The sequence below is a fragment of the Salminus brasiliensis genome, chromosome 9, assembly GCF_030463535.1.
Source record: "Salminus brasiliensis chromosome 9, fSalBra1.hap2, whole genome shotgun sequence".
Lineage (NCBI taxonomy): Eukaryota > Metazoa > Chordata > Actinopteri > Characiformes > Bryconidae > Salminus > Salminus brasiliensis.
In genome coordinates this window covers 15,017,277-15,044,381 of record NC_132886.1, presented here as the reverse complement: position 1 = coordinate 15,044,381, position 27,105 = coordinate 15,017,277, and the positions used below count along the sequence as shown (strand labels likewise).

Sequence of the window (27,105 nt, the reverse complement as noted above, 5' to 3'; positions counted from 1 at the left end):
CAGAGAACTAGGAGAAACTTCACTGTGAAAAATGGACACTCTAGAAGCACATCAGCCCCATGCTATGAGACAATCATCCTTGCTCTGGATTGCTCACTGAATCGTCAAACACATTCCCTTGACAAGTGAGATGTTTAATTGTTTCTAGTTTATATGAAGACTAAAATAATAATAATCTGATATAGGTAGGAAAAACAGACAATGATTCTGTAGATAGAACAGAATATAGTTTGTATTTCATGCTTCATGTATCCTAGATCTAAAGAGAACATGGAAGGTCCCAAACCAAGGTAGCTAAGCTGGAAGACCAACTACACAGATTCCAGGAATGACAACATGAATCTTCGGAAAAGTGCAATGCTAGGAACAAAAAATTCTGGTCTTTCTAGTAGGAGGCCCATGTCCTACATAACTCTCAAAAAAGGGTGATGAATTATTTATCAGTTGATTTATGAGAATCCAAGGAATTTTTAATTTTAAGATTAAAAAGCATCTGTGATAAAGGTTCCTAAATACAGTAAATCTTGTTTCGGACTTGCAGTTCTGGGGGGGTGGGGGGTGATAACATGCTACAAAACCCAGCCATATATGTGTAAAGGCGTGTGATATGATGTCATTGGCTACAATGTTAATTTGTTCTGAAATCAAACACTGCAGCATCTGTCATGGCAGTGACCGGCAATGGTAAGTTGGTAAGGTGCTGTTGTAATAATGGACACACTACTACTAATGTAATGTTTGTGAACCCTGTACAGTTTTTTTTTGATGGATTTGATCTGAAATTTTCAAATTTAATAGATCTAAACTTTATCTAAACTAGATCAAGAAAACATTATTACACAAATGACACAAGAACATTATCCCTTTTTTGTTATAATAACAATAATATAATATTTTTAAACTATACTCAACTATACAGACACACTACATTTATTACATTTACTGATTTATTACTTTATGATAATGATCTTTGCCCAATACCTACAGAAATGTTAATAGTACTAAGCTACCTATATAAGTGGACTGATTTCTTAGTTTTAAATATGTGTCTAGTTTATGTTTGTAATTATGTGTATAGTCTTAAACTGATGCTGTTAGGGCTAGTTCTTACTAGTCCTAATAACTTGTGGATTAGCTGAAGACTAACAAAGTCAGAGTTTCATTGTACAGTGTAACTGTCTGTTTACTGTGAACATGACAATAAAACTCTTAAAACTAGTTACTGAGTTATGGATGTCTTTGTCAAAAAAAGTATGTGAAACCTAGCTTCCAATAACAGCAATCGATATCAGTGATAACTTCAAACATTTCAAGGAAGTGGTGATCAGTCTAGGAAGGACTAGAGCAATATTGGCCTTGTCCTGCTTGCAAAACAGCGATTCCTGCTATGGGTTGCTCATCATTGATGACTAAAGCAACTGGGATGTTTCTCTTTTATCCAAGGATTAAAACCTATTCTTATTATTGCTTTTATTAAGCAATTATTTTCATAAAAAATAATAGATGTATCATAAAAAAAGCTTCATAAGCTTCAGTTAACAGGTAGATTCCCTGATGTACTCCTGTAGAATGTTGTGGTACAATTCAGAATTTAAAGGTCTATAAACTCTGGACCTAATGCATTAAAGCAGCCCCAAACCCTGATACTGCCATCCACATGCTTAAATGTTGGGGTAAATGTTGGAAGGAATACAGTGTTGGTTTCTTGCCAAATATAACACTTTTCATTTAAACCAGTTCTCTTTATGTAGTTTTAGGGATTAGCTGTAGATCTGATCACATTTCAGGTTAAAAGAAATGCAAAAATAAAAATAGGGTTAAAAGGGATTAAAGGGTTGCCAAACTTTTCAGCAGCACTGTGATATGTCTTGGCAGCATAATATTTCCGGCATATATTTTATGGCATGTTTCTGTCAATAATTTGGTTTTACCCAAAAATCCTATTTTCTTTTTGCTTTACCAAGGTTCTTTATGGCCAAGCACAACATTTATATAATATAATAAAATGTTTGGTCCAAATAAGCCTTAATGACACCCCGTTGTGCAAGGTGGCAAGACAAACTCTGCAAATTCTGTAGAGCAAGAATGTCTTTGTTTATTAATTTTATTCTTGCATTACAAACACAAACACACTGATGTTATCTTATGCAACTGTCTATCTAACCCATTATTTGTATGTACTCTACCAGTGTTGTTTCTAATGATGCACATCTGCTTTAAATACATTTCTGGAGTTTATATCTCTGTAGTTGCCTACAGAGAGGTTGGATCAGCTTTCTGCTTCAGCGGATGGGAAGGAGAAGGCCCTCTACCACTTTAAATAATCAAGTCTAGATTTAATAAAGCAAACACAGATAAAGGCAAACATCTGTCCTGCGCTAGCAGCTTAACCTCTGTGCCTCGAGGACATGCAACACAACATTACCACCCACCACAACCACTCCAAAAACAAATAAACACACACACACACACACACACACACACACACAGACAAGTATACACACATGCCTATGCCCACAGACTCATAAAAACAAATCTCAAACAAACATACAGACTCAGTCTATTTGTGTCTAGTCTCTTACTTTTGTCTCTTACTAAGCCTCTGGGTATTGTGAAAGCTTCAAGTTCTGGTCTTTAACATTCCATGGAATGAAAGTATTAGGCCTCAACCCTTCTTCTTTCACACCCGGCACTGATGGTGCTCCACTGTAGGCCCTTGCTTTGTTGTAACCTCTTCCTCTGTAGCTCAGACTGTAAGATTTAGTTCTGTTCTGCCAGTCCAGGAGGACCATCAATACAGTTGCTTTTGAGGAACCATGGTTTGTTATTTAAACCCACCATCAGTTAAATAAGGTGTGCTGGATAATACATTTTTGTTAAACATATTTTTATATCATTTTTATTTCTAATTTGACCGTTTTCTACCTAATTTGGCCAATTACGCAATCCCCATCCATGTGAAGTCCCTTATCACCAGCAATGCCCCAACACTAAGAGGGAGAAGACTAACACATGTCTTGCCAGCTACCACCTCTTTTCAAACTTCGATACAACAGCTAACAGACGCCTGTGCAAACCAACATCACACTAGGACGCTGCTGTTTGCAAGCAGCATGACCCCGGATTCGAACCAGTGATCCTTGGATCATTAGGCTGAGGTAGAAAGATGTGGTAAGGAGAACAGTAGCAGTCTCTTACCCGTCTGTGGCTGCGGGAGCTGTTATCCAGGAAGGTGGGGGACAGGGGCTTGTTGTGGAGCTCCAGCACTGATGATGAGGAGGATGATGATGAAGAGGAGGAGGCTCCAGGGCCCATGGCCGTGTTGCTTGGCAGTCTGCTTCCATTCTGCTGGCATTTCTCTGCCCGGAAGCGCATGACGCTGGCCTCCAGCTCCAGACAGTCCCTCCGACTCTCCTTCAGAGCATCCTGGCGCTGCTTATAGGCACGGTCATTAGCAATCACCTGTGACAAAGGGATCCCAAATGCCTTGGAAGCTGTTTCTATGGGCAGAAAAGGACAAAGCGCAATATATATATATATATAGATAGATAAATAGATAGATTCTACTTTATTGTCATTGCTCAATACAATGCACCAAAGAACAGAAAAACAGAGCAATGCATATAAATAGAAGGTATGAAAATATTTAATATTCAATATTAAATATATAAAAATCCAATATGTATCCAATATGATACAAAATAAAAGTAATTTATGTAGTTTTATTTAATTTCATTAAAAAAAAAAAAAACACCAACGCTTTAAAGAATTTGATTTTTCTGGCAATCATTTGATGGTTCAGGTTATAAACGGTTAAGATGTATACAAAGTCAGTCAGAGTGGTTTGATGTGGAATGTGCCATTCTTTACAAATGTACACAGTCAGGATTGGTCTCAGTTTTGCGATAGGATCCAGAACTGCAAGAGTTTAATGCCTCTGAAAGGTACATTGCAGAAAGCTTTTGAATGAAATGAACACATATATGGTCTGATGTCTGAGACAGAAAGTTTCAGAGGTTAAAGGTTAATAGCCTAAAAACTTTTTACATTCATGATGGAGAGTACATAAAAACATTGCAAGGTGAGAAAGTAGCTCAATAGTGAAAATAGCCCAAAAATTGACAACTGTACCATTTTCTACTCTACATATATCAAATTACACATACAACTTAACTGCACTGGTTATTTTGGATAGTAAATAAAATGGCTTACATCAAACTTTGCTGACATAAAATATTATTGGGCTTTTCCTTTAGGAACATTATATTATCCCCTGAACCAGCTTCATTATATGTTATCAATACTTTATATCAATGTTACGATGCCATCATAAAAAATTGCAGTATCATAGTTCCATCTACTGCTAAGCATCTGAACTGTAGCATTCGAGAGAGCCTTATTATGATATGCTGTAAAATCATTTATTTATAGTCATATACTTTATATGTGCTTGGTGCTTGTGTTTGCCACTTGAGGAGAAACAAATGCTACTGTAAGATTTCAGTCTGAGTCAGGATCACCTCCCACTGAGGAATATTGGATACATGTCAAGAAACAACAAAACTAATTCTGAGTCAGAAAATATATATACTGCTGGCACTGAACCCTGCACATATATAAATACTCTGCGGCAATGAGTCATGAATTTATGCCCCACTTGCAAGCTGCAGTCTCTGTGGATGTGGCTTTACTGGCTGATATGAAAAAATACATTTATCTTTTAAGCTCATTCTGCAGGAAGGGAGTACGTCAATCAAACACCAGTCATTTATACTCCATGGCATATACCGCCATATTCAAACCAGCTCATTGCAAGACGCTGAATCACACACACACAATTTTAGCATGTATTTAATTCTAATTACCACAGCACTCCACACATCAGCCCACTTTACAGTATATACAGAGATACTGCACTCTGTTAAAAGAAACTTTTAGTGGGCGGCAGTGTAGAAAGATTATATTTCAAGTAAATTTGGAGCTTTTCTATTGGTCCATTTACTGTGGAATGTAAATGTAAACAACAACTGTCAGCTTTAAATCAAATGCCAAAAATGTTGGTATAAGGATCTTACATTAAAGCAACAACATGTGACATTTCAAACTAACAGAGATTCCTCTAAATTGAACCATAAATTAACTGAATTACAGTTTGTTATTGTTTTGTAGTCTAATTAATTTATGCAAAGATTGGAATTGAGGCCAACCCAGGCCAATTTGTATGACTCATCAGCTATTTTAAGACCTATCCAGTTTCGATCCTTTGTTTTTATCACTGTTTTCTAGCATAAATATACAGAGATTAAATATTACATATAACATATCAAACTTTACATATCCTGTGTAAAAAATGAGGCATATAGATTTATGGTGCTTAATTATTTGTATATGAATAGACATTACTGGAACATTTTGTTGTATTTTGTTGAATTCAGTCCTCTCAGTAAATGTGACACTACATAAATAAAAAATACTCAGACAGTTGTGATGATTCGCACATCGCTGAGTAATATTTATTTGAATAAAGTAAGTGTCTGAGTGTTTTATACTGTGAAGAATGTTTTATTAGCACTTTAACTGCATAAACAAACTATGATCCTCCTGTAGTTTCCAAGCCGTAGCATCCCAAATGTTCAACCCCTTTGTTCTCACATCATCATGGTGGGGTTCATCTCTTCTGCGCTCATTTCCTAAGCCAAACAGGAAAGTGTTTCATCTTTATCAGCCGGCCTTCATGCAACTGCTTTGGTCCACCCAACACCCACAATGTCCTTACTGGGTTCAACAAAGGACACACTTCGTTCATGTAACTGTTTCCTTATTAACCCTTTAACATGTGCCTCGAACCTGCTTACAGCACAGCTGTATTTACCTCAAATGACAATTCAAAAATAAACCATTGAGAAAACTTGTTTTGTGAAAAGAACTATTTGAATTGTATTTAAAGCTGTTTCTGAGCTGTACACTATATATTTGCTTGGAAAAACACTAAAATAAGTGCAAACAAATGTTACAAAAGATGTTTTTATCGGCCAGTGTGGTAGCTTAATTATTTACAGTTACCAATTCTTCACAATTTTTTATAATGTGAAATAGATCCCCATCTTAGCCTATATACTAAATTATGGTATTTATTATCGCTTAATTATTTATATTTACAATCTACTACTACTACTATAGCAACATAGCAAATTACTCTCTTCATCAAGAAGGGGGATTAAACAGGACTTGTCTTGCTTCATAGATTGAGGGAGGAGACCTGAAGCAACTGGAGACAGTTTGCAGTCCAATGTATATACTGCAAACTGTCAAATATATGGTACAAGTAATGTACACTGCAAAGTATGCAATATATATATATAGTAAAAACAATAAGCAATTTAATATGTGGATAGTGGATAGTGTGCATTTTCACTTAGTACAGTCATGCTGGTAAAACGTCTTTGAACTGAACTGAATTAAGAGAGTGAGAGAGAAGAGACAGATATTGACGAAGTTCAAAAAGGCCCCTGGCAAATCTCACACTACGATGTTCCAAACCCAGCAGCACTCTCATGGCAACATGTGGCACCTTCAGCACCAGACACACCTCATGGAAACTGCCTTTATTTAAGTTTTGCTGCAGTCCTGCGTCAGTGTTTAACAGTGTTTGTGCCTCTTAGGCATTTAAGCCTCTTAGAGGAAAACTCAAACTAAGTTTGCTTTAATCCTGGACCCTTAGATCTTATTATAACACAAAAGTAGCCCATACCTATAAATACACATCTGCTGTCTCATGTAATTATGTATTCAGTAAGAGATATTAAACCTTCTATCAAAGCATTCTGAACACATAAAATATACGCACAAAATACCATATCATGTATCTTATCAAATCATATCAAACCTGGAAACTGGCTACCAACATCAAGAGACATTGTTATTTGGTTTAATGAAGGTCACATGTTTATGTCGTTGTGTAATGCCAACTTAAATTTCAAGTACAATACTGATGATCATAGTTTGTCGGTTTTTAGTTGTGTAATTACTTTGTGTGTCCACACAAAGTGAAATTCTAACATTGTAAATATGTTGTTGGTGTTAAGTAACAAAACATTTATCTAATTTTGGGGATCCAATATGGGACGTTGATTTCCAAACCAAACCAAAATCTAAACCTTTTCAACGTTGGGTTTTGACATCAATGTGATTTTAATTGCAACTAAAATTCAAGGCCTATCCAACATTAAAATCCAACGTCTTTCTGATGTCAAATTGACATTCGGTGCCTGCTTTAACACAAAACAGAATTTTCTCAATGGAATAAAATCCCTCAATGAGTCTCTCCTGAAAGTGGCGGCTTTACCTCATGGGGAGTTGACTGTAAATAAACCAAGCTCGTATTTTGAGGGTTCTGCCACTGAAAGATCAGTGGAGCTGTGCTAGAATAGGATTGCCACCTGCAGCGCGCCTGCAGCAACACTTTTCTTCTCCGTTCATCCCTCCTTCTCTCTCTCTCTCTTTATCTCTTTTTCTCTGTGTCTATCTAAAGCAGTCTCGTGGGGTTAAAGGCTCTGCGGAAGGTCAGGCTAGTCTAGCCTAATGGCTGCCGGCCTGCCAATAATCTGAAAGGATAGGGGGGATTAACTCTTCTTTAGACGCATTCTGTCCCTCCTCCTCCCAAGTGTCCCTCTATCCCTCCATCCGGCTGTCCACCAGTGCCTCCCCATCCTCCAGCATGGAAAAGCAAGGCTGGCAGCACGTGCCCAGCTGCCTGACTAAAGTGGCAGGTCACAGGCAGCTGAAGGGATGCCAGAGACCTGCACTGGCACGGTCTGAGAACAGGCCAAAGCTCAGTTACAGTCCAAGCACATGGGACATGCTGCTGCTACAGCAGATATGGGACAGAGGTTAAAAACTGTCCTGTTAGGTTAGAAATTGAATTGTTATAACAAAGTACTTCCTACACTGAATACATGTGCTGTATTGATATTTACAGATTGATATATGTACCTTTTCAGACATCAACACAATTTTAAGTTGAGTGAATTAAATGAATCAAGTGACATAAATTCAGTGCAAATGTACATGTGGATAAACCTACAGTTTGACTATAGTAATGACTCTAATCTGACAGAACTGTCACTAAGCATAAGGCCAAAAGTGGCTGTTTTTCAAGCGCAGCTCACATTGTTGTCATTTTGGAGGATGATTAAGTTAGACTGGGAATTGTTGTTCAATGACGGCTAAAACATGGTTAGCATAATTGGCTTAGCTCAAGTCAGTTACGCAGGAGGGGACATGAGGCTGCCGTCATTTCATTGTTCACATCTCACGGTTGGACATGCTCAAATACTGTAGAACTTGTACTGGTTACTGGTTAAGATAAATATACATTTAGAGAACCAGATACTTTTAATAGCATTGGAAACACACTGATGAATGACGAGTCAATTTGCAAGAGACTGAGCTCTCATTGAGATCTTGTGTGAGCATAGTAAATGAGCCTCATTCACCAACCATTCTTAGGAAGAAATTTCTTCTTAAAACCCACTTACGCAGTTTTTTATGAAGATGTTTTCTTATTTGGGATTTGTTCGATTTACAAAGACAGTGGAATCCATCATTATTAGAGCACAGAAGTGAACAATTCTGTGGTTTAAAAACACTTTTTGTTAGGACATTTCTCAAGAACAAATGTAAGAACATTCTTAGGAAGAAATTGGTGAATGAGGACCAATGTTAGGACCATTGTTCTAAATTGCTTGCATCCCATAAAACTGACAAATCACTGTTTATATACAAGACAAAGCTGCAGTATATAGGTTGCGTCCACAACACACGGCTGCACAGATTGCAGTCGGTAAGCCCAGAGTGGCACAGAAAGCCATGCCAAAACTCAATGTTCTGTTGGCCATTAAGGCTGGCTAAGTAGCACGTCTTAAAGGCCTATTGGAGATTTCCCAGGAGCTGGGCACACCTATGGCTGGAGCCTCAGGAACTGGGGTCAGAGCTTGAGCAGGAACATCCTTTTACCATTCTCTAGATGCTATACCATCAGAAAGTGAGAGCGAGAGAGAGCTACAGGGAGAGCAGCAGTGCCACTTGTGAAAAGAGTGGAATTTTACAGTTGCACAGCAAGTTTTCAGCGGAGATTGTTTAACATCTGGATCGAATTTAAAGCTCCATCTACCTATCATTTGTTTGTGATTTTGAAGGGAGCGAGCAGAGAGATAGTATGGGAGTGACAAGATGGAGAAGGAATGTGTGATGTGCTGGCAGACTTTCAAACAATGAGTGTAAGTCCTAAAGCTCTGGTTCAGCTCAGTAGAGGTGCACTTCAAACACTTCTTGTTAAGCATGCACTTTGATAAGCGAGAGAGGAGGGTGCGAAAACGCGGGGAAGTGACAGATTAAGTCAAAATCTTTTCAGCAGATGCAGGTTGGATAAGTCAGCATGAAAGAGTTGTAAGTTCGGCCTTCTTGTCCGCGCGCCATAAAAAGCTGAACATTTTCTCAGTGAATTACAGATCAAGAGATGTCAGTCATGAAAATAAGAAACAGGAGTCTCTCCTTACCTCGCTCTTTCTTTTCCTTGGAAAAGGAATCAAACTTTCTTCGAAGAGATTTCCTCCTCTTGCGAGTCTCTGGATGGAGAACAGAGAAGATGGCTTTTGTAGATGGTATCACAAAAAGAAAAGAAAGCATGTCTTGATGGGACCACCAGAAAACACATTTCAGTCAATACACAGATCAGATGGTAGACTTGCGTGTAATTTAGTAAAGTGTTCAATAAAATGCAAAACAGAAGTAAAAACAACCCTGAAAAACACCTGGGATATTTCAGATGTCGAGACCTGGTTGTGGTTTTGAAAAGTCAGAATAGAGTAAGAAACTGTGGTATTGCCAACATATGTGGCCAATATTATGTAACCTAATAAATGAGTCTGTACACATTCCAGAAAAGGCTTCTGCACTGTAAACTATATAGGGGTTTAAGGTAAAACTTAGCATAGTTAGGCTGACTTTAATGTTTTAGTTCATTAATCGTCTAATAGTAAGTTAACAGAACATGGATCTGTGCTTTATGTTCTGTAAAATTACTATATGAAGTAGGGTAAACCCATATACTGCTGTATTTTAAATGTTGACACTATCTCAAAATGAGGATGATATTTCAAAATGATGACATGCCTGATCGGTCAAATTTCTGTTCTACTACACCAAATAAGCTAGTTCCCCCAAGCTAATTCCCCCATGTGCATTTAAGAGAGCCTCAGGTTGTGGGCGAGCTGTGGGAGCTCACTGATTGGTGACATGCTCTGAAAACAGATGCAAAAAAAACAAGCCCATTATAGTTGTGTATTTATCGACATGCTTGATTAGTTTGATTAAAAGGCAAAGCAGAGTCACCCTGCATGAACGAATCTATTACATGTGCCTGAAAACAGTAGAAACACTTCTAAGACTACTATTTAACTTTGTGGTCTCAGGCTTTATCCTCTAAACCAAGTTCAAACTCTGCAGAACCTGCAGGTCTCCCTTCACCTCTCAGATACGAGTTTGATCGTCAACCCATGTGTCGGTAGCTCAGTAGTTACTCAACAGCAGCTGAATTGAGCTGTATGATACAGCGTTTGTTGCTGAAGTAGCTAAGCAAAGGCATTCTTGTCCAAATGCTTATAAGTGGGGTTTTAGTCAGCCAGATTTGTTCTGAGCTAATGCTAACCTGCTTCTCTCCCCTGATTCACGTCAGCTCAAGCGTTGTACCCTAATTTGAAGTTCAATAAACTCAGAATTGAAGGCATCTTTTTTCAAGTTTAAACACCACATGTTTTTTTTTAAACAGTAGAAATCACATTTCTCATATTTCATTTACATAATTCACATATTTAATAACAAAGCAAGCCACAATGTTCAACTCACAATACTGTTATAGCAGACACTTTAAAATGCCATCACTGTTGCAGTTTGCCCAACAGCTCTGGCTTCATAAGCTTCCACTACACTGTCTCATCATGATCTCATGCTGTTTCCACTGCTGTATTAGTGTGTTGATGGTTTGAACACCTTCATAGCCCAAAGATTGCAAAGCTGACACGATGCCCATTAAATGTGGCAAACAACAGGCTTCCAGAAATGAATAAAGACTGCAGTTACAAAGAATGAATGGCATGGCAATATTGGGCTTTCAGTGATTCTTTGAACTGTCCTTTTTCTGAGGCAGAAAGAGGCACAACACACATCATTAATAGAAAAAAATTATTTAAGCTTTCAGTTCTGAAATCAACACAGGCTCATAATTATACATAAAGGGTCAAAATAAATATATACCCACTTAGATTATTAATTTAGTGGTGCTCAAAGTTCCAAAAAGTATTTTAACCTGCCAAAGTCTTTTAACATTCCTGTTAGTGGTCATGACTGACTACAGCTGGTAGCTTCTCCATGCCCACATAAAAGGGTTTATTAGACAGCACTCATTGGATTGACCAACACATAGTACAAAGGAGCTCAGTGCAGATCTGAGAAGGATGATTGTAGATTTACACAAGGAATGTCTCTTGGTCTTATAAACAACTGCAGATTTCAAGATCATCAGTTCAAACTTTTTTTGTAAACATAAGTGCAAGTTATTGGGAAATGTAACGCCATTGCCAAAGTCTGGATCAAGACTCAAACCGTCACATTCAGCTAAGAGGAAACTGGTTCAGATGATCATGAACAAACCAAGAATCACAAAGGTACAGGCCTGCCAATAACAGTTTGCTGCTGGAAAACCAGTGTCACTGTCCACAGTCAAGGGAGTTTTACATTGCCATGGCCCGAGAGGCTGCCGCCCCAAAAAATAATCTCCAATAAAGCTACAAAAACAATCACTTAATGCCTGACTGATGTTTGCAGATGACCAAGAAAAAATCCCTTTGAAGTTACTAAACCACATGTTAAGCATGGTGGTGGTAGAGCTTGGGCTGTTTTGGAACTCTTACATTGCATAAAGTAGAAAAAAAAGGAAGGACTACCTCAGAATTCTTTAGCATAACCTCAAACTATTTGATAGACAGTTGAAACATGAACAATTAGTAATTCCAAGGGGACAACGACCCCAAACACACATCAATGGTGGTTGCAGAATGGATTAAGCAAGCTAACATCATGCTTTTAAAAATGACTTTTCAAAGTCCTGACCTCAAACCTATGGAAAAAAATGTGGATTGTGCTTAAGAGTTGGGTAGGTGCCAGGAGACCAACAAATATAATTGAACACTGAACCAAGTCTGCCAAGAAAAATGGTCAAACATCCAACCGGAATTCAGCCAGAAGCTTGTTGAAAAAACAAGTCTAGTTGCAACTAGTGAAGGTGTGCTGTATGTATATTTAAACCTTGCATGTGTAATTTAACCCTGTGCTGATTCCATAAACGCCCCATGATTCATCATAATTCTTGATTTTTTATATTAAAAATGTATTTTGCCCACTTAGTCTGCTGGTGAAAGGAACAGCTGTATGTACATTTATCATTTTATGATTGTAGAATGTTTACTGTTACAATCTTGTGATAATACTATAAACTGTAATTACTGTTAATTCATTATTATCATGAATTAGATCAATAAATGCTTAAAATCTATTACTATCATTTAAAAATTTCATTTTAAAAATCCAAATCTGACTCACCAACAAACAAAGTGGAGTAAAATGCCTAAACTACATGGTTCACTTACTGCCGGACAATGTTTTTAAATACAGTGGTCTCTGTGAATGGAGTGCTGCCAAAGCAAGCAGTCTAAAGAACTGTTACAGAGTGTTTTTAATGTTTTTAGCATTAGTGAGAGGAACATTTCCAAGGCTATGCTTAGCCCAAAATGAACAAAATGAAAACATTTCCTGGGTAGCTGTAATGGTCACTATTAGCCCTGAATGTTGCCTGAGAAAGAGCAGTCCTTCCTCAACTGGAGGGCACTAAAAATAAGTCGCTAAACACAAAGCTCTTTGTCCACATGTAGTTGGGAACTGGTTTTACTGTCTATCCGGCCCACACGAGGACAGTAAGCTAGCAACATGAGATCAGGCTTTCTCACATTCTCTACAGTTTTGCTTAAGTATCGTTAACTCATTAGAACCTGATTAGATACGTTTGCAGCATTCATAATCAGAGCAGGTCACCTTGTTTCTCACAATTTTGATTATTGGTACATTCTTTAAATAATGGTGCAAAGTAGGGGTCATTGGAGTGATGCACTAGAAGAAACAAAACAGTGGCAAATAAGTGCTTCAGATGGTTCTTTGCGGACTGCCATAGAAAAAACACTTTTGGTCCCATAATGAACTCATGTTTGTACAAAAAATGAGTTCAAGTACAGGTTCTTTACCTTTAAAGGACCTTCAAAAGGTTCTTCACACTTAAAGACTTTTTATTGCTATATGGATGTGAGATGTGAGATAAACTAATCTAACTGAATTAGGGTTTGTGGCCTAGCTACAAATGACTCTTTTTGAAAATGTATCATTTTCTCAAAATTAAAACCATCTAACAGCCTCAAAATGTTCTCATCTCTCTTTGCAGAGTTCATATGGACGTTTTCACACACACTAAAAAGGCCATTCTAATCCCTGCAGACTGGCCAAAATAACTGTTGTTGGTTTTTACTGATATGAGCTCACATATTGGCTGAGGCAGAGCTCCCGAGAGTGGGGTTCAGGCTGCATGAGAGAGCTACTGTAGTGATGTGTCCGGAGGGATAAAGGAAGGGGGGGGGGGCTGCGACACCACGCTGGGGCTTCAGGCACCATGTGAAGAAGCTTTGGGTGGGGTCATATTCCCATGACTACAGGAAATGAGAATTTATTTCCACAGCCACTGGCCCTTCCCCCTCCCCACACGCCAAAGCATCATGGGCTAATTCCCCATCAACGCCCTGGAGACAGGGGCAGAAAGAGAAAAGTTCACTCCAAGGTAAGTTACAGAGAGAAAACAAAGCATGGAAGCAATTTTGACAGGCGAGAGAGCAAGACGTGAAAACAAAGTCATATAAGGTCTATAAACTGAACCTGCACATGGGCCGATCTTATGCAGATAGACAAAAGAAAGCAAACCAAAACCATAAACCAGAAATCTCTGGAGTACATTTTTTAAATAATCCAACCAACACTGCCAGGAAACTGCAGAAACAGAGGAACATCAGTTGTGATAGTTGCTTACAGACCAAAACTCCCTGGTGAACTCCACTAAGGTCAATTTCTAAAAGGCCTGAAACTGACACTGGATCTAGATTTTTCCCCCGAAATATCATCAGCACAAGTCATCAATGATTCCTCAGAGGTGGCTGTTGGGACCGTGCTGAGGATTCTGATGTATTCCTCCTTGGGGATGAGAGAGCGTTCCGTAAATATTCCCACAAAGTCCGCTGACCTCTTCCTTTAGGGGTCAGCAGAAGTGCTGGATTAAAGCTGTGCACTGATGATCGGCTAAAGCTCTGAGTTTCTACTGAGCCATGTTTTGTCAAACAGCTTGGAATTGCTTGCATTACAACTTCCGATGTGTAATGCATGGCTGGATGTGAAAGAAAACTTAACACATGTTCTGAAGCTCAATTACTAAACACTGCTGCTTTATAAACTGAGAACTGGACACAAAAGGGCCACACAGAACTGTGGGAAAAATGAGCAACACAAGTTCCATATTGTTATTTCCTTATCAAAACCTTTTGGACATTTCTTTTGGTTTGTCTCCAGAACCAGCTGAAGAACCTTCCTTTTAAGAGGGCAGGTCATACAGCTCAGTAAAGAATATGATTTTTAAGGCCAAATGGGAGAACATATCATTTCCTCAAACACTGGACTATATTACCAGATATGATATTTCAATAGCACACTCTGTAAGCTTCCACATTCCAGCTATGCTGGACACTTATGTAAGAACACACACTCGTGAACCTACCTCTTATTCTTCCCTGAGCCCTTTTTCTTCTTTTTTCCTTCTCTTTCTCTCCTCATCCCTCTCCCCCCGTCTCTTTAATATACACACATACAGACGCAGACGCCTTTCTCCCTCCAACAGAATCCACTAGATTTACTGTCCCCTTGGAATTTGAGTCCATTGTGGACTGGTCTTATGTGGGTTTTTACTGTGCTTTCAACAAGTTCCAGTCAGCTTATCGTCTTGGTAAACATCCAGTAATTACCATGCAGCATTTGAGGCTCAATCCATGATGGTTATTCAGGTTCGAACAACACAAATGGTCACAAGGTTAAACCTCTGAACAGAACATTTGGCTCTGTAAAGCTGGACAGCATGCGGGCGTCTGCTAACTTTGGAAAGAAAGTTGTTGAAAAATGTTATTTAGTAATTAACATTTGATGTTCTGAGAAGAAATAGAAATTGGTATTGAATAGCTCTTGTCATGTTGTGTCCTCCTTGAGAACAGTTTGCAGTGGCAATGACAGTTATTCACCTAGGCACGTCTGAGGGCCAATGGAGAGTAAGGCGGAATTGCGGTGCATAACTTTTTTCTTATACTAAAACGTATTGGCTATTTAAAACTCACCCCATAAGAGAGTTAATGGTTAATGGACTTGATGACTAGCTACAACATTTGCTAGAAAAATCTGGGGTCTTGCTTTGTTTAGCCTCCCCTACAGTCTTTGTTCAAATTGTTTAGAATCAGAAAGCTGATTCTCAATAGTGTTAAGTTTAGACAGGACAAGGTTAGGTTTAGGACAAGGGTGAGGGTTAGACTTTCAGGTAAAGTTAAGGTTAGGATGAAGCGGGAAAAAATGTCAATTTAATAGATTTATCACTTTAAAATTTCCATTCCACGGTGGGAAGGGGGAGGGTGACACTTTGCTCATTGTTTACTTTGGGTGCACTGTGTTAAAACCTACCCCGCCATGTGGAGGCTGTACTCTAAACTGACTAGTTCTCATTGTGAGTTGTTTATTCTCACTGTGAGTTGATTTTCGAAGTAAAAAAAATTTATTTCTGCACAACTGTATGCACAAATACTATTTATTTGCTTAATGTAAAAAATATTTATAAATATTTTATTTTAATAAACAGAAATTGTGCTCAAAAAGCTGAGTATCCATTTACTTATTTCCACTTAGAAGATCAGAAGGGGTGTCCAAACTTTGCATACAATCGTGTGCTTTAGAAATAAACCAACATAAGAAACAATTTTTGCACATTTCTCGGATCACTGTTTCTGTGGTGTGTTTATACCTCTGGGGATACTGATTTTGAAGTCCAAGTCACGTTCTTCCAGGTGATAAAGAGCCACCTCCTGCAGACGCACTCGCTCCAGCTCCGACAGGCTCTGAATGGCCACTGGCTGCAACTTCACGCTCTGACCCAACATGGTGGCCCACGTGTGGTCACCCTGAGAAAGAGAGAGAGACAGAGAGAGAGAGAGAGAGATAGAAAGATGTTAATGGATGACAAATGTTCCAGAGAAAATCGTTGAGGTGACCCGAAAGAAAAAACGCACAAAATGTTCATTCCTGGCAAAACTGCCCTTTTTTTCCTCTGATGTCATTTCAAACCGACCATCAAACGATACTAGGAGGAAAAGACGTCAGGCAGGAGGTATTGCAAGCACAGAGGAAGACGAATTTTCAGGCCAGTTCAGTTTCAATGAAAGTAAAATGTCCATGTCCAAGACAGAGTGAAAAAGCCCTGCAGTCTTACGATGTTCAGTCTAGACAGTCCACATTCCCTGACAAAGTGTTCTTCTCCTTAGGAGAGAACGATATGTCTACAAAGCCAAGAAAGGGTTTTGTTTTGGCTACTGAGCTCCACAGCCTACAGTGAGACTGCAAACCATTTACAAACATCCCCAAAATGACAGAAGAATGTTAATCTTCCCACATTCACTACTGAAATTAGCTACTGCACAGCTACTTTTAGTAATGGCAGAGCTGCATTAAACAAACATGCACCACAAGTGGACATGCTTTGACCACACACACAGCCCTTCTGGCTGTATACATCCTGTGTGTAGTCATGCAAAGGCTATGCTAAGTGCTTTTATACAGCTCTTGGTATGGAGGCTCTTACAGAAACAAAGGAGCAATCATTTGCTGCTTTTCACCATTAGCGTTCCCATGAATTCTGGCATAATGTAAGAAATAAAGGATATTATAATTCAAATATTATTGATGTCGCATAACAACCCTGTATCTATCTATCTATCTATCTATCTATCTATCTATATATATATATATATACATTTATATATATATATATATATATATATATATATATATATATATATACACACACATATATTGATCATATATACATCCCTTGTGCCATCACAACAGATCTGACCAATCGAGACATGGACTCCACAAGACCTCTGAAGGCACCCTGTGGTATCTGTCATCAAACCGTTAGCAGCAGATCCTTGAAACACTTTTGGTAGATACTGACTGCTGCATACCACATTTGGAGATGTGTTGACCCAGTCGTCCAAGCATCATAATTTGGTCTTTGTCAAAGACTGTTGTTATGCTTGCCCAGTTTTCCTGCTTTTAACACATCACCTTCAAGAACTGACTGTTCACTCGCTGCCTTATATATCTCAATCCTTGACAGATGCCACTGTAGATAAAGATGTTTTTCACTTCACGTCAGTGGTGCTAATGTTATGGCTGACCTGTATATGTACACACTTTATGCCGACGGCGCACATTTTGTGTGTTTTATAAGTGAGTGAACAAGTAAGTGAACAAATTCTCTACAGGAAACAAACTTGAATCTAAAATACTTCTGTATATTCTGGGCCAATACCAATATTTTTATGTACATACAGTACATGCTGAGGCCTATAGTATGTACTGCGCATAGTATGTAGAAATTATGACTAAATATACCTGGATGTGCATTATAAAAATGTGTAACAATTATGCAGGGTCAATAAAGTCACTTAATGCCAAGTTAGCTGACCTCTTAGCTCCTCCTCTGAAGTAAAAATAAACACATAATCAAGTATCGGCTTGAAATATGGGTCAAATCTAAACATCTGTCTGATGCCAATATACATATTTCTAAGCAATTGTCTGACCATATTAATATGATTCCAATATCAGCATCCAGTAATTTGATGGAAGAACACTTAGCAGAAAGTGCTACTGCTCACAAATCAAACAGCTTTGCATAATCCAAATGGTACCAGTATGGTACCAGTAAAAGCACAAACCACATGTGGGAAACTAAAAGAGATACTTTAAACATGGCTGTAAACATGGTCTGATTCTCAGGGTCATCATTTCTAATGAGAAACAGAGAGAGAGATGAAAGAAAGGGATGGCACTAGCAGGGCACATTTCATTAGGATCAAGTCAGTTTAACCTGATCCAGCCCTGGCCCCTGGCCCCAACCCCCAAGCCTTACAGCTCTGCCTTGGTGGTCCACTTTTATGCTGGTTAGAAAACAAATGGGCAGCAGGCAGCAGATAGAAGCACAAGGCAAAAGAGGGTAGGTTTGAATCTGTGGGGACTACAGCACTGACAAACACAGCACTGACCCCACGGTGTGCATCCTGCACATCAGTCATTCTGTATGAGCTCCTTTCTGGTGAGCCACAGTTTACTGTCAGCTGGTCTGAGACACGCATTACAATGATAAAATGATCAAGCGTGAATGGCTGCGTTTTTATTATGCCTCCTGAAGTTGTATTATTTTCCTAATGTTGTTTTTGGTTTCCAACTGAGAGACAGTTTAGCTTTTGTTTTCATTTGTGAATCATGAAATCCGTGTTGCCCATAAAGGAATGCTGGGTAATGGAAAACCAACAGTTCTTCTGTCTGCACAGAGTATTACCATAGCTCCTCAGAGGGTACTGCCATAACTCTGCAGGAGATTAATAGGATAATGATATAACCGCAAACTCTGGTAGTTTACTAACCCCTTAAAAAACGCACAGTACAGTTTATAACTTAAGCTTGATTTGGAACAGTCGATTGTGAATAGTCGATCTCATAACTTCACCTGACTCGTGAACATGAATAAATTAGTAATTTTGAAATAACCTGTGACAAATGTGGACAGTTTAAAGGAGGAACTACAATCCCAGCAAGCTCTGGTACTTCTGGTACTTACGACCACAGTATCATTTATTTGGTTTATTTGGGTTTCTCCAATTTCTCAGTCTCTAACACTAACTCAGATAGCCTGGTCCATACAAATGGCCAAATAAGTCATTTTTTGCAAAATCCTCCAAGAAGTCCAGCTCAAATTGCGTTCATCTAGGACACGCGATTAGATAGGCGTCTTCTTGGAGTCAAACAACAAGCGTAACCATAACTGACCGCAGCACTACTTTATCCATGTTAGGCCTTTTTCTCTCATCCACTGATGCTTACATAAGCTTGATTGAGATAAATAGGATGTCCACTCAGAAACTGCTGAGCGCTGCCCACTCTATTTTGGAGTGTCACACGTCCGTTTCCTGATGCCCACTCTAAGGGTCACTTTCCGCTACAGTCATCATCACCACCTGCTGAGCAGCATGGGTTATGGGTCAAAGTTCACAGGCTGTGTCCTTGTCATTATTGCTGATGTAATCTGAATGAGTAAACCTGAGGGTTGATTTGATTTAAATCTGAGGGTGTATTTTAATGCAGACAGATCTTTTATAGAATACAGATACAGATTCTTTATAGAATGTCTCTATACCAATCAGCGAAACCCGATGTTGCCCCATTATGTTTTTATAATATTTAAATCATTCAGTGATGTTATACTTTTGCTATATTGCCCAGCCCCAATCAGCCTCAAAACAATAACCATAGCCCTATAACTGCACAAACTGCATAGGAACAAGTAGGTCTGTGGATGCTGGCTCATTATCATATTCTATTAATTTATTGTGCTATTTATTTAATTTTTTACCATGTTGTTTTTTTATTTTTTGGATTAGTTAGTTTTGCTAAAGTGGAGATGAAACATAGTTGGAGTCTTTATAGTCTCTACAGTTTCTAACAGTTAAGGCTAAAACCACAATAATATCATAATACATATCTGGGATTTTTAAAAGTATTGCAATGTTATGGCAAATTTTTGCCATATTGCCAGCACTAATCAGTCTTCAGACAACAGCCAGAGTACTGTATCTGCAGTTGGATGCTGACAAGTCTGGATGTTGGCCTATTATGTTAAGATATTGATTTATTTTATTTTTTGTTACATTTTTATCATTTTGCATCCTATTTCTTTTTCACATACATTACTTTTGCAATGGTTAAAATATAAAGACAGCTGTAGTTTAATATTATATAATTATGTAAACTAAACATTGTGATACATATCTGGTATCTTTAAAAGTCTTGTGATACTGCTTAAATTTAGGCCATATTGCCCAGCTTTAATTAATCATTTTTCCCCTGAATATGTCAACAGTATCGCAGTACTTTTAAAGATAGCAGTGCAATGGGCATAGACGACATCAGTGCTGAAATAACACAAAGCATTACTCTTCGTAAGCTCATATTCTATTTAAAGATGTCCTATTTAAAGGAATATCTACATTTAAGCATACGTTGAACAATCAATCTTTATTATAATGGAGCTACATCACTGTTGACTGTTAATAATAACTGCAAGATCATATCTTATGGGAACAGTCCATCGGTTGTATTCCAACAGCATGTTAGAGGCCTTCATAGGCACTGACATACTGGCTCTAAGCTATGTGATAATTGTATGCCAGCCACACAGAGTAATGTTGTGTATCTTGGCTTTGTAATCAAGGCTGCAATTAGCAAAATTGGCTCTTGTTAGAGTGGTGAGAAAAACATGCTTCCATGCTGGTACAGTGACTGCTTCTAAGTCACTTCCAATCAACATAAATCTCTCCCTCTCTTTCTCCATCTCTCTGAATGTCAGGAAAGGGAGGAACACAATGCAAAACATGTGGCGGATTGAATTACTCAAAAAAGCCACTGGATATAAGTCTACTGACATCTGGTGTGTATTGTTTTTCAACTGCACAAAATTCCCAACATGACAAATGACAGTTTTGTAAGTTCTGACCATGCCGGACATTATAATAAAGGAGGAAACTGTAAGATGTGTGTGTGTGTGGGGGGGGGGGGGGTTCTAGAGTTAGGTATGAGAGATATGGCAGAGCTAAAATGAGGTGACGGGTGGTGGTGGATTGTAAAGACTTTGTTGTGGACACATGAACTTGAAGGTAGAGATGAATTTATACTTAAGGCACGTTCCTTCTCCCAAAATTGAGATATTTCATAACTCCATCCCATCCAAACCACAACAAAAAACGTTTCCTACTCACATTATCATCTATTCTGTCCCAAAATGCAAGTGAGAAATTAGATCCTGATGTTCTGGTTAACCACTCGATCAACCGCATAATAAACATGATTCTCCATGCCCCCATTTTGACTCTCAGTACAAACTCCAGGCTTTTGTGCTAAATTTCCACTTATTGTTGTGAATGTCAGACAAGCTGAGGATGTTTCAACATTGTGATATCACTTAACACGTTCCACACACTGACACCCAGCACAGGGTTTTGAGAGGAATTAGACACCACAGGCACCGTGAGCTGCACTGTTACCAATGTAGGCAGGACAATGGCGCATATCACACACACCCCATAAAACTAATAGCCTACAGCTATTACTTGTTCTTTAAGATATCAGATTGCTTATAAGAATCCATTTGCATCTCATGGTTAAAGAGGTGAGTGAGTGATTGTAGGGCTCAGAAAGAAAAGCACATGGCTCTCAGCCTTGGGGTCATGAACCCTTCATGGTTAAACTGCTTAAGCTCTGTAATGCTGCTACCACAACAGACTTACACCTACTGTAAAGCAAAGTGGTACACTTGTTTTATAGACTCTGTCCTGGCTATCTCATGTGTTAAAATGAATGTCAGGAGATGCCATCAACCCAGTCAAAAAAATCCATTTGTTCCAAAGTTATGATTTAAAAAACAAACAAACAAACAAAAAAACAAAAGCCTGCACTAGAAGATAAAAAAAGAAACAGCAAGTACAATATCCATGACTAACCACCACCATCTAATTTGATTATCAGACCCCATCTTCCAAACAGAATTATTTTCACTTGAATTCATTTGACCAAAGCCAAAAATATAGTTATTGGTAAAGGAAGAGTTCAAAGGAAAAGTCCATTGATTTTTCAGAATTCCTAAATAATCTAATAATTTAAAAAGTAAACAAAGTCATTTTGAGTGGTTTGACATGAAATGTGTCATTAAAAAAAAAAAAAGCACAAATTGTTCACGGTGATGGGGATAGAAACCTGATAGGAACCAGATGTTTATTGAGAGTGTATTATGTGTATTAAGTTTTCAAAGAAACTGTTCAAATATGCTGCCTGATGCCTAAAATATTGTTTGACGACAATTTGGAAAAAATGGTTTTAGCCTAATAAATAAATACAGTATTACTGTAATATTCACATTCATGGCACATATTCAGAAGATAAATATGGGATTTTGTAAGGCAAAATAGCACAAGTCACAATTTGTATCACTATTTTTATGCATTACATATACCACAATAACACCTGTAGGTTCATATCACCACCACTCTAAAGAAGTCTCGGTAAGATTCGTTACAATGAGCCACTCAAGAAACTACTTTCAAACACTTTCTTTACATCTCCATTGTACATTATGCAGAAACTCCCTTTTAATTAACGGCTAAATTGTTTTGTGTAAAATTGTATTCAATGCTCTGTAATTCAGTAAAAATGCTCTAAAAACACAGTTTCTAAGTGTGTTCTTTCTCTTCTTTTTCTGTTGTTATGCCAAGTACTGCTTCTGTGCTGACTATATTTGTCTTGCTTCAGTGCCTCTCTTAACCTGGCATACAAATCCTTATGAGGGCATTTTTGATATAAATACTCTTCTTTCGAGAAATGCTGATAGTTACCAGATGCCCTATGAAAATAAATCTCACGAGTTTGCGTAACATTTCGACAAGCAGCAGCGTAAAGATATCCCGGGGAAGTCACACTGACGTAGGACAAACACTGCACAGTTCAGGCACAATACATCTGCAGTCATCTGCAGTCATGCTACTGGCTTTTTACTCAGTCAGTTGTTTGGACCTAATGAACCAAAAGGGAAATGAAGTCAACTCTAGTTCTGCAAACCCCTATGAACAATGACACTAAACCACATACACTAGCACATGTTGAGCTTTCCATTCCGGGATATAAGCACAGATAATGACTGTCCACACTTGAATGTGGTCATGTCCACTCTGTGTGAAGCCTTCTAAATGTATTAAATCTGTGTGTTCGTGTCTGCAGTGCTCATAAAGCCTCTCAGCTGGTTCAGTGTTGGTTTTAATAATTCTGAGCTTATGATCAGCCAGGCGAAACTCTTGAGTACACACAGTTTGTCATAGTTACAGTTAGTATATATATATATATATATATATATGTGTGTGTGTGTGTGTGTGTGTGTGTGTGTGTGTGTGTGTCTGAATATATCAATATGTATGAGTATGTTTTACATAGAAGTGGTATATAAATAATAAAACTATATCTACATTTTTTACACTTAAAAAACAAATAGTTTTTAATGTCTGAATATCATTACAAATGATTACTGCTGATGTTCTAAGCCTTACGGTTGATGCATCAATACTTTCTTGAACCCCTTTCATAACTGCTAACCCTGCATCTGCACCTAAGAATTTCAACTGGTACACATCCTGGGTAAACTGGCCAAGTTCAGACAAGTCCAGCATTAAAAGAGGTGGCACGACTGGCACAAGGGCTCTATTGAGTTCACTCACTCAATTAGGCTGGCAGCATCTTCCTCATCCACCGACCCTGTTTGGTATTCATTATAGTGATTAAACCTACAAAGGATGTCCTTAGACCTTCCTAAGGCTTAAGGAGCAACAGAACCGTGTCCGCTTTGTGTGTAATTAGGTTAAGATATCTAATCAGGGAAGGCATTCAAGACGCTGAGGGGAATTAGGCAACTTTCCTGAGATCTAATAGAAAAGAGGGATGTGATCATGTTTTAAGGCAGTTAGGAGGTGGCAGCAGCACAATGGCTCTATTCGTGGGGAGGCTTCCAGCTTTTGTTTCTGTGGAGGAAAGAAGTGTCAACTTCTGCCACAGATATGAGCTTGTTAAAGAGAGTTACAATGCAGGAAGCTGTGCTCTTTTATCTGCTACATGAGCTTTTTAATCTGTCAAATTATACACAAGGCAGTATGTGGAATATGGTAGAATGTGTGTGTATATGATCAGTAAACAAAGGCAGATTCCAGAAATCTGTTGAGAAATGCCACAAACACATACCATCGCCATCAAAATCATCTACATGGTGGGCAGATTGAAACTGAAATATTGATTCTTTTGATCCTTATGTATGATTTTTCTATTAAACTAATAGTGAAAAAGTGTATTTGATGGTGATAAGTTGTTGAAAAAATGTTTTAGATGCTGTGTAGGAGTTCCTCCTGTCTTTAACTAACATTCAACTAAACATGAACTTAATTTCTAACAACATTTTAATTGAACATAATAAATTACATTCAATCTAAACCTAAACTCTGCCATAACCTCAACTTTAATTCAAAACCATTGTTTCATGTACAGCAAAACATGACCTTAACAGTGTTGATAATCAACCAAATTCCACCAGATAATTCGTTTTTAATGTGGGTATCTGTAGATAATCTATAGGGGACATTCAAAATTAGCATCATATGATAAACATAAAACATTAACATCATATGGACATGTTTCACTGTACATGTTGATTTAATACTAATATCAATTCTCATATTTTCACAGTTTTAACCTGTATAAATAAACAAAATCCTGCTTTCTGTGTTTGAGAAGATCAGGATACAAGCTGTCATATTACTTGGCCTCAGATGGAAAAGAATATAGGCATTATCACCCGTCCCTACTCTCAAGGAGAAGTTAGATTGAGTAAATGTACTGTGAAGTGATACAAATGCAATACATTCAGCTGACCTGATGATGCATCATTTCCACATGAATAAAATATGTTAGATTAAGAAAGTTACCATCAGAAATAAATAAACAGAAAGACCACATATTTCTGATATTATTCAGTATGAATAATGTTCCCATTAGACTCTTATAAATGCAATGCAATTTTTTTAAGTGCACCCTAACCCCCCAACACATATTCACACACGCGCACGCACAAGCAGAAACAAGGCAAACCGTTCTGTACGTTACACAGCAAGGAAAACCCAGCAAACAGATGACACAGTAATGTGCAAGTGTTTTACGTTTAAATGAAACATGACTCACACACACACGCACATCCTTGCTTCGTACATACATTTGCACATACCCACTGCAAACACGCATTCCCACACACACACACATTCAGCCACACAAGGTACAGAAACTGTCAGACACACAACTCTCCAACTGTGACTCTACCTGCAGTGAAGGAGCCAGGCGGTGTGTGTGTGAGGCTCTCAGACTGAGAAACAACTCCAGCAATTCTTCTTCAGGCACTGTTCACTGCCCAGACAGGTAACACCAGTCCAAAACGGGTGTGAGGGACCACAATCCACACAGGAGACAGCAAAGGAGAGCGAGGGATAGAGAGGGATAGAGAAGGATAGAGAGAGAGATAGTATGAGAGACAGAGGGACAGAATAAAACAGAGAGAGACAGAGAGCGAGGTCTGTTCTCTCCATCTGCTGCCTCCTCAAGTAAATCAGCACGGGGCCACGGGGCAGACAAGAGCACAACTCAAAGTAAACACTCCGAGAGCGCGCTGGAGGGTAGAGGGGAGGAGAGGAGGGAAGAGGGGAGGAGGGTAGAGGGGAGGAGAGGAGGGAAGAGGGGAGGAGGGTAGAGGGGAGTAGAGGAGGGAAGAGGGGAGGAGGGTAGAGGGGAGTAGAGGAGGGAAGAGGGGAGGAGAGGAGGAGAGAGGGGAGGAGATGAGGGAAGAGGGCAGGGAGCGTAAGAAGTAGAGAAGAGAGGAGGGGCAGTGCAGCTATAATGAGAGCTTCCCAACAAAGCTGCTTGATTTGTGGCCTCAAGGTGGCAACAGACCAGTGGCGTAGTTTAACCTGAAGTACAGAGAGTATGCTCTCTGAAAAAGTTCCTTATAGGCTTGGTTGTACAGTTATTTGAGCAAAAAATCAAGTCATTTACTTAAAAGGTTCGAAAGCTCTTAAAATAATCAATAATCAATAATAAAGAAATCATCTCAAAATAAAAAAAGGTAACAAATATATGTTATGAGTTATGAGTTTATTTGTTACCTTTTTCTATTTTGAGTTGATTTCTCATTATTTTAAGAGTCTTTGAACCTTTCAAGAAAATAACTTTTTTTAAAGAAAGATTTTTTGTTCATATAACTGTATGACCCACCCTGTAAGGAACTTTTTCTTTGTGCGTTAAATAATAACTTTTTTTTGAAGTGGCAGAAATGGGCTCCTATATTAAAATGCCAAAGAATGCATTCATTGAGTTATTCTGCTTTAGAATGAAACACTGTTTTTATTTTATGGAGAGCTCGTGGTAAAATAGCACAGCATAGCTTTTGAGACTGTAGCAACAACATCTTTGTAATTATTTCCTAGTCTTACTATATAATGTTGCTGTCCTCTCTGGGTCCCATCGTGGTCCTACCCGGCTCACTCGCTCGCTCTCTCAGACAGAGAGTGGCCGGCTAGCGTTAGCTTTTAGCCTATTTCGACGCAATTCCATATTCTTTCAGAGTAGACGTTGCGTGTAGCCTCAAAACACTTTCACTAGTGGACTGGGCGTATGTAATGTTTGGGAGACTACATAACGAGTCACCACTATTATGTAAGGTCAATTTTAGAAATAATGATATAGGGATGTTTTTCAGCTGTTTTAGTTAAGATAACCTTTTCAGTGAAGAGACAGCAGTGTTTCAGGTATTAGAATGGGGATAATATAAGAGGAGACAGTTAAAATACACTACATGTCCAACTTTGGTGAGCACCACTTCTACTTTAGCTACTTGAAGTTGCACCCATTGCTGACACAGATGTGCAAATGCACACACAGCTTGTCTACTCCCTGTAGAGAAGAATAGGACCCTCTGGAGCAAATAAACATGAACCTGATGCCAGACATGGGTTA

The 27,105-nt window shown here is 38.5% G+C and overlaps 1 protein-coding gene across 2 annotated transcripts in view; it reads right to left on the bottom strand.

Moving 5' to 3' along the window:
- arhgap36 (Rho GTPase activating protein 36) overlaps positions 1–25,743 on the bottom strand; it is a 37,384-nt gene extending 11,641 nt beyond the window's left edge. For both annotated transcript variants that reach the window (XM_072687556.1, XM_072687555.1), the window contains exons 1-4: positions 25,420–25,743; positions 16,202–16,358; positions 9,558–9,626; positions 3,199–3,500 (exon numbers count right to left, since the gene is read on the bottom strand). In XM_072687556.1, the coding sequence (XP_072543657.1) occupies positions 3,199–3,500; positions 9,558–9,626; positions 16,202–16,337 (507 nt within the window). In that variant the 5' untranslated portion in view covers positions 16,338–16,358; positions 25,420–25,743. The remainder of the gene's footprint in view (positions 1–3,198; positions 3,501–9,557; positions 9,627–16,201; positions 16,359–25,419) is intronic.
- Between the last annotated feature and the right edge of the window lie 1,362 nt (positions 25,744–27,105).